At 37.4% G+C, this 9,066-nt stretch overlaps 1 protein-coding gene and 1 long non-coding RNA gene across 2 annotated transcripts; both read right to left on the bottom strand.

Moving 5' to 3' along the window:
• Positions 1-1,606: 1,606 nt before the first annotated feature.
• Positions 1,607-2,036, bottom strand: LOC132037307 (calcium-transporting ATPase 9, plasma membrane-type-like). The gene is made up of 2 exons (XM_059427803.1): positions 1,838-2,036; positions 1,607-1,762 (listed from the first exon to the last, which is right to left on the bottom strand). The coding sequence occupies exons 1-2, from the start codon at positions 1,994-1,996 to the stop codon at positions 1,679-1,681; spliced, it is 243 nt and encodes an 80-aa protein (XP_059283786.1). The 5' UTR covers positions 1,997-2,036; the 3' UTR covers positions 1,607-1,678.
• A 2,642-nt stretch (positions 2,037-4,678) lies between these two features.
• On the bottom strand, positions 4,679-5,794 carry LOC132037571 (uncharacterized). Its single transcript, XR_009409925.1, has 3 exons — positions 5,655-5,794; positions 5,477-5,575; positions 4,679-4,788 (listed from the first exon to the last, which is right to left on the bottom strand). It is a non-coding gene; the product is annotated as an uncharacterized LOC132037571 (long non-coding RNA).
• Positions 5,795-9,066: the final 3,272 nt, after the last annotated feature.

Raw genomic sequence — 9,066 nt, 5'->3', positions numbered from 1 at the left:
TCCCTTTAAAAAAGTTAAAAGGGTATAAAAGGGGGGGGAAAACCCCGTGAAAAAAACTAGACAAACAAAATTTCCAGGCTTTTCCATAAAAAAATTTTACCAATTAACGTAACCCAATGAATACATTATTCGACAGCCAACTATAACCAGAAAATTGGCAACAAAGACCTAACTAAATAACAACATGTTTCCCTTGGATGTTGCACTTGTAAATCATTACCCTTTTGAGCCAAAAATATCTTTTCAATTCGAATTTCCACAAGTACCACAAGGCCATCTAAGAATACATAATAACGACGTGATAAAGTGAATAGGCAACTCCATGGAGAAAAAATAAGACTACATAGTTATCTAATCAGAAGCAAACCTTAGACATTAGAAGGATGTTCTTAGCATGTTCACCCTGCACCTTTCGGATCTCCACAAGATCTAAACCCTTACGAAAAAAAGATAACACAATCACCCAGCACCTTCCGGATCTCCACAAGATCTGAACCCTTACGAAAAAAAGATAACACAATCATGTCAATATGATTTGGAACTCCCCAGTTTAAGATGTCATCCTTGTCTTTATCTGTCAATGTCGGCAAATCCACAATTACTCCAGGGAGATTGATATTCTTTCTTTCACCAAGAGCAGCTATGTTTTCACAGCGGGCTCGTACCAAAACCTTCTCTTTGTCACAAGACAATACGGTAAAGGTGATTGTGTGATCTGCACAGAGGATCACACTTTGCGGCTTTACATCCTATGCTAACTTTTGTAGCTCATACATATCGTACTCTCATCAGTAAGCCATCAGATGGAAAACTGAAAACAGTTTTGATTAAAACACTAAATCTTACAGTTCATGAAGTATGCACATTATTGGAAAATGGTTACCTACTACTTTGAATTGCTACAAATTTAAAGAAAGGTGAGATCTGTTTAGAACATAGATTGCCAACTAAAAAACCATGTATCAACATTAGCATATGCTTTGTACCAATCTGAATTTTGCTCTATAAAAAGACTGAACTGATTTATTGTGCAGGCCGATAAAGCACAATTTGATCGTAAAAAAGATGAAGATGAATTGGAGCAGAAGGAAAACAGGGAAGTAATGAAAGAAGATATCATGGCCAAAATAAGAGAAGATAGATCCTGGATGCACCACGTGGAGGACAGGATGGATAAACTGGAAGAAACGATGACCAAGAAAGAGTTGTTTCCAGAGATAAAGATGTCCACAACTCAAGAATTGGTTGACAGGTGGAAAATAAAATTGGCATACAAGCCTAGGGGAGTTCCACTAGACTTGTATGACTGGAACACGCCAAGATTTGAAAAAGGAGGATATCTATGCTTGGATGATGATGATGAAGACGGAGAAATAAGAGAGTCGATGCCCGTTTTCAGAATTAATAGTCTAATGTTTCTTTTTTACTTTTGGTTCCTTTTTTTGGGTGACAAGTCTTTTGTCTCGGGGATAGCCTCATTGTTCACAAAAACTTGAAGAACAAACTGTTTTTGATTTTGTTCAACTGTTTTTTATTCCCTAACTGCAATGTGCAAAACAAACTATCAAAGCTCGAATGGAAATTTGTGATGATGTATTGGATACATTTAAAAGTCTTAACTGATCTGGAATGAATGTAAATTGATTTATCATTGAGTAGGAGCATCATTAGTACCATCTCAAGTCACAGCTACAATATGGTCGTTACTTCTTAGTGCTTGAACAAGCAAGAGCTTATCATTTAGGGACGATCTTCCCATAACCTGGACATGATGTTGATTTTAAAGTGAGCAACAACTTCATTGAATGACTAAGAACAATCTAGTTTCATTCCATACCGATATTTTATCTGCCACTTCCCTCCTCTCCTCCTCAGACAACTCTCTAAACCTTTTCCCTTCAATCAGGTTTGGTTCAGTTGCATCAGCATCAGACTTAAGTATCCCACATTCCAAAGCTATTGCCTTTGCTGTTTGTAAGTTGTCACCAGTGACCATCCTCACTTGTGAGTTTGAGGGAAGACAGATTTACGCTATTACATATATTGAAAGGTAGCAGGGCAGCTATATTTAAAAATGGATTTGGAAGAGACAACCACTGATACAACAGTACATCCTATATTGTGGACATCCTACACTATAAGCATGTTACACAGCTCCAGATACTGGGACTTACTGAGTTCAAATACGAAAGGGATAGGGTACAATATGAGCAAAAATAATCTTTTTTTAGAGTACATATATTGACACACTCGAAGCTTTTTGGAGTCATCAACCGTTTCAGACTTCACTATGCATGCAAGAGGAACACACCTGTCAAGGAAAACATTCCTTAGTGCATTTCTAGAACAGTCTAGCTGGTGACAAGACAAGAACTATAAAAATAAAACTACAGATTAACAAGCAGGTGAGGTCCTAATTTAGTTTTGAGTCCCATGAATCTAAAAAGATCTCTAAGAAAGTATACAAATTACAGGAAACACTCGTTCAATTCTTTATAGGCATCACACTATTCATTCAATCCACAATCATAATGGAACCAAAAAGGACATTGGTATATGCATTACAAAAGACAAGTATCACAGACTCCCTACCAAGAATTGCCAATCATCAATGTAATAAAACCACTCCAAAGCCTTGGAATGCCATGTTTGGAAATAGAACACAAATTTCTACAGGAACCAAAAGAAACTTGAATAGAAGAACCATTTTCTCTGTAAAAAGAGAGATGCGAGCATCATTGAGCTAATAACACAATACATGACAAACCAAATGATAAGAATTATGGCAGGATTACATCCAATACAAAATTATATTTCAAACAATCCAATGCAAAATGCATCTAATTACCTTCACTTCAGCATCAATACATAGCTGAACTGCATCTCTTACACCTGGTCGGCATGGATCCTATAAGACAAATATAAAGAGTTAATTACATGTGATAATAACAACGTAAATGATACTTTTGCATTTTATATTCTTAAAAATGAAAAGGAAATGTAGAGAGAAGAGGAAGTGAAATGAATTGTCATTGCAGATAAGGCTATGAGAGTGCACAGTAAGGATAAAACTGAGCACCCAGTTCCTTGAATTATCCAGGCTTAAAGATAAAGTTGAAGCCTGGCTTGGCTTATAATCCTTTCAAGGTTTAACTAGGTCAAAATACTCATCAAGATGTCAAGCTTGCTTTTCTTCTCGTTTCACGTTAAAATTACATATATACTTACATGTCAACATTTCATTTTTATTGAGAGAGATATATGTCATCATTTGTGTGCATTAAGAATATTTCAAGAGGAAACCCTAGTTCTTGGCTGGTGGCCCTAACCATCACTTCTCTCCTATCTCTCCCTCCATTCCCAAACTTCCAAGCCGCCATTGCTACTCCCTCCAAGTCACTGCTACTTGTTCACCACTCAACTTTTCCAATAGTTGTGGTTCTGCACTTGATTGCTTTTGCTTTGCTGCATAGTTCGTTTTCACCCCAGTTCGTTTTCACCCCCTTCTTAGCCGCCACTGTTGCTCTATAACATCTACGCTATAGGTTTCACTCCCCGAAGAGTCACCACCTTTGACTCTCATACTACTGTGCTTTGCAGCTGGAAAAACAGAATTCGACTTTGAAGATCTCATGGAATCAATGTAAACAAGCTTTGATTTATCATCTCCAACCTCAACCTTGAGAATTTGCCTTCATATACATACTGTTTATGGCTTAAGAAGTTTTCTAGGTTAGATAAAGCAAAAGTGAAAATTAGAATTTCTTTCCAGTCTTGGTTGTCAACTTCCAAAGTTCATTTATCTGTTTGCTACCTAGGTAAGCCTTCAGCACACAATCTCAAGCTCCTAAATCATCCCCTTTGTGTGAGCTCAAGCAGCAATTTTCAGTTAGCCAAGCCCAAAAAACAGTTCAAAGAAGGATCAATTCCAGATGAGCCCCTAAAGATCTCAGCTTGGTTTTGACTTGGCTCGAAAGACCCTTTAAACAGATCACAACCAAAATAATTGAATAACTTGGGAGTTCTCTAATATTTTCCTTTAGCATGCTACAAAAAAGTTTACCTTGGTGCATAGAAGAGAAAGAGATGTCCAATAAAACATACTATAAATCAGGTTAAGAAGAGTTTTACAAAATATCTTAATGCCTACAATTGCAAGCAATACCAGGTCACCCTCAGGTATTTCCCAGTGATCTATTTCTTCCCCAGTAGGTACTTTTTCAACCTCATACGTCCGGTAGGCAATAACAACACATATCAAACTCGAAGTAGCCATGTTTCCAATTGCTTCCTTGAAATGTGACATCTGTGGACCGTAAATAAACTTACACTTAGAATTAAAGCTGAAAATTTATAAAATAATTCTAAATCTTTTTTGGATCAGTAAAAGTATGCTAAATCTAATGCAAAAAATAACATCCATAAATCACATCTATATTGAAGAAAAAGTACAGCAATAATAAAATTTCAAGGAAGAGACGATTCAACTTTGACATTCTTTCCTCTCTTAAAGAGGCCAATTTAGGTTAGTAGTTCATATGGAAAATTTTCGGAGTGATAATTAACCGAAGAAGAAAATATCACAATATCACAATTTTAAAATATGATAAATTGCTACGATTGATTAATTTTAGTTCTTTAACAGATCAACTGTTTGATAAGACGAACATTTCCACAAATCTTATCATCGCCCAGAGGAACCACCGACCCATTCTAATCAATGAAACTTGTACAACAAGAGAGAAAAATTTCAGCAGCTTCTTTCCAGTGCAAGTGACCCTCAGAATCCTGCAAAACACCAAATCACATTGAGTGTCACTACATTTTGAATCAAGAAACCGAGCATTGGTATCACCCGAGGCATTGTTCAGATACAAATCCAATTTAATAAGGTGGTTTTCCATGACCATAAAGCTCTAAGAGCTAATTTACAACACCCAACCTTCCAGATAGCTTTAGATTTCCCTATCACGAGAAAATCTTATAGCACACAAAGAAGAGATGGACTTCTTTTTGACAAGTAAGAAGAGATGGACATAGAAGCAATGTCTTTGTTTGAGTCATCTGGATGCCAAATAAAAGAACCATTTTTTTTTTGAAAAGGACCAGATTTTCTGAACATCAACCTAAGCAACTTTTGGACTTTAAGCTTGCCACCGACTAGAAAAAATATCAGTGAGTCAAGCTCCAGAATGATCAAAGCTCGAAGCATAAATAACTTTTACATTATCCTGGCTCTTTAAGATGATGCGGAAATTGCTCTTCACAAGTAGGTTGGAGAAAGATAATTGGAAGATAAGAAACAGCAGTTGGCTACTATTCAGAAGCAAGGATGAAATGAGAACCGTATGTCAATTTTCTATTAGTTTGCTTTTCCTGTAAAGTCCTCAAGTAGAAAAATAAAGGTATAATCACACTAAAAACTAGTCATATTATATGATAAGAAAAGAAGCTTCAGCATTGAGCATTGCATTACCCGCTTTACGGCAACGCCGCCTCTCTTTTTCTCTGAGTTGAATGGGAAAGCATGGATAACAGATGCTTCAGATCGCACAGCTTCAAAATTCATCCCTAGCTATAGAAGAAAATACCAGTTTACTTCAGAGAACTCAAACATCAATTATTATTATAAGTATAAAGCGAAGGATAATTACATTGACAACCCATTGAAGAATAGCTTTCTCTGTCAGCGATCCAGAAATCTCAGTAGCACCAGCACCCTATCAAAAAATGAGGAAACACGTGATCTTCAATTGCAGTATGTTCTCTCTCTAGCTAGATGCAGAAATGTAATCCCCACAAAATGAGAAAGCAAAATAGGTAAGATCACCCCTAACTGATAACGGATAGTCCACCACTTTATTCAACCAGTTGAAGTAAACTATGAATGTACTTCACGACCACAAGGACAAGGCCAAAATACAGCGCTAAAAAATATCAACTACCTTATAAAATGTGGAAAACTATCAATATAAGTGAGGAAAATTTTTTTCGAACTAGCATCTATGGAGCAGCATGTTACACCACGGACATTTCGCGACATCGTGCGGTGATTAAACCAGTGCAAGTTAAGGTGTGCATGAAGTCCCTATAAGTTAGAGGAGATGTTTAATACTTCTAATTAAGATTCCAAAGACATTTGAGGAAAGGGAAGAAAGCTCGTCAAAGGAAGGTGAAGTATAAGTTGTGGTTGGGAGAGATTTTGCAAACTATCGAGTTAAGGATTGATTGGTAATGCCTTGGAGAGGAGTTATAAGGATATTTAGATTGATAATGAAGTGTTAAGCAAGCGTTAAGAAGGTCCCATAAGGATTGGAGATCAAATGAACGACGAGAACAAGTTTAGGAAGAAGGTGGGTTATACGACCATTTATACGGTCCGTATAACTTTATACGGTCCGTATAACAGTCACAGTGAAGGGTCATCACTGATGATATTATATGGTCACTTATACGGACCGTATAAAATTATACGGACCGTATAATGGTTACAGAAGCGTCGGTTGTTGGTGCAATTCCACGGTCACTTATACGGACCGTATAAGTGTCCGTATAATCCGTGTCGGGTAAGATTTTTCCCAATTATAAATATAAGACCCATGCTTTTATATTTCATTTTATCATCTTCTCCACACCTCTCAAGAACTCTAGAATATTTTATACGCCAGACCAACACAAATTCAAGGGGGATCAAAGATCAAATACCAAAAATTAGTGGAATCAAGTGCAAGGATGCTAGCTAAGGTTATGGAAAGCTAGAAATTCCTTTGGAATTGAAGTTGGGGTTTTCTCCAAGTGAAGTATTTTCATCCAAAGCCCATTCCTACATAATTAAAGGTGAGTTTTTCGTTTATTTCATGTTATTAAGGGTATTGAATGGTTGAAAGACTTGGATTAGGGGAGAAAATAGAGTATGAAGTGCAAATATGGAAAACGTGAAATTCTTGAGTGGTAACATGACATGAATCATAGTTCTTGCTACGCCATGAGCATAATCTTGTTCTGAATGATATTAAGGATGCTGGAGAAGCATTATATATGAATGAATATGACGTTGTGTTGTAATTATGGTTATGGATACCCTTGAAGGGGAATTGTGAGAATTGAATAATGCTTGACTTGGAGAGATTTATTGACTATGATATTGTGGGTGTTATTGATGATGTTTGGAAATTGTTTATTATATGGAGGAAGTTGTTGAAACAAAGGAGATGCTGCCCAATATTTATTAGCTCTTGGTTGCTTTGGCTTAAGCTCAAGTATGTTTCCGGTTGTCTAATCTTAATACAAATTCTCTTGAACGTAGAATCGTGAGCTTAGGGGGAAAACGTGTAGTCAATAAAGTTGGAGAGATGTAAAGGTATGTAAGGCTAGTCCCCTTCTTTCAAAGGCAATGTAAGGCTAGTCCCCTTCTTTCAAAGGCATGACTTCTATGCTATGATTTCTTTTCTATATTCCATGATCTTATTACGTCCTAAGAGTGAAAGTTCATGATTCTCAGAAATTTCTTATGAGATAGAGATGAGATATGCTCTTTGATAACAATGATGATAATGATGCCCTCATGAGTTGATAATCCTATTTCTACGATTTCAGTGATGTTACTTCTTGATGTTGCCTCACCTCATGACATTGGTCCTTCCAAGGTGAGGCATAGCGATGATGATTATTCTATAATGTAATCGTAGGTCCCCGACCTTACGTCACTCCGATAAAGTTATAGTTTTTACTTGAGCTCCCATGCATGCCTCATATTATGTATATGTATGATAACACCGCGCGCCTTTATGGGCGGCGGCGTACACACCACCGCACGCGGCGCCTTTACTCCCCGACGCGAAGGCCTGGACGTGGGCTAATGATGATCACACCGTACCTATATGGTCGGGCAGCTTATATATGTATGATATGATATTATTATTATTATTATAAAAGTTAGCATGCATGACTCCGCCTTAAGAGGCAATCAGTTCAGGTTTGCTCTTCACCTTATGCTCCTTTATTTCTTTATTATGCTGTTGTACATGCCTTACATACTCAGTACATTGTTTGTACTGACGTCCTCTCTTTTATGGACGCTGTATTCATGACCACAGGTAGACAGGGAGACGGCGCAGACGCTTAGGAGCTTTCTCAGCAGACTTGCAGGAGCACTCCACTACTCCGGGGGTACTACTTATTAGTATATTCTTTTGTGTACATATTGGGGGCACGGCGGGGTCTTGTCCCGTCCTTATGATTTCAGTACTTCAGTTAGAGGCTCGTAGATATTTATATGTGGGTTGTAGATGTTGAGTGACTCCTTCCGTGTATATTATGTACATCATTTTTGTAGCCTCGTGGGCTTATGCATACATGCATGCTTTGGGAGATATTTGGAGATTGTTTCATGATGAATCTTGTGTTGAGGTTGATGTATGTCCAGGTTGAGTATGGTAGATAGCATGATAAGTGGTGCTCGGTGGTCGGCTCCGGGTACCCGTCATGGCTCACTAGTTGGGTCGTGACACAGCAGATTCACAAACATTCAGAGTTATCAGATTACTGAAAACATCAATAGTTCCTCAAATTTGTATAGTATATGTCAACAACATATTGTCAAGGCATAAGTGCAATCAAGAACTCTTCTCCATTCATAATCTAGAAGCACGAATCAGGTGTTAGGACGTGTTCGGTATGGGAGGAAAACATTTTCCAGAAATAAAATTCAATTTTTCCATGTTCGATTGGTCAAAATTTTTGGAAAACATCTTCTCTAGGAAAATAAGTTCCTTAAAATAGAGCAAAATGATTTCCCTAGTGGAAATAAAGCTCGAATCTAGGCCCAACGGACCCAAACAGAAAAAGACCCCAAGCCTTTGGAGGGAAATCCAATAAAAGTTCAAACCCAAACGACTTTAAGCTGAGCCATTAGCTACCTGAGGTATGTAAAAGAGACAAGTTGTTGGATTTGAAGTTTGGGGTTGATTGCAATTTTATCCTGTTTATTCATTTACGGACAAACTTTAAGTACACCAACTTCTTGTTCGGCCAGCACGAGAGTCAGTATTTGAAGTTTATGGATTT

The sequence above is a fragment of the Lycium ferocissimum genome, chromosome 11 (assembly GCF_029784015.1).
Source record: "Lycium ferocissimum isolate CSIRO_LF1 chromosome 11, AGI_CSIRO_Lferr_CH_V1, whole genome shotgun sequence".
NCBI classification, from domain to species: Eukaryota; Viridiplantae; Streptophyta; class Magnoliopsida; order Solanales; family Solanaceae; genus Lycium; species Lycium ferocissimum.
The sequence above is the reverse complement of the archived record's forward strand: the minus strand, read 5'-3'. Positions and strand labels throughout refer to the sequence as shown.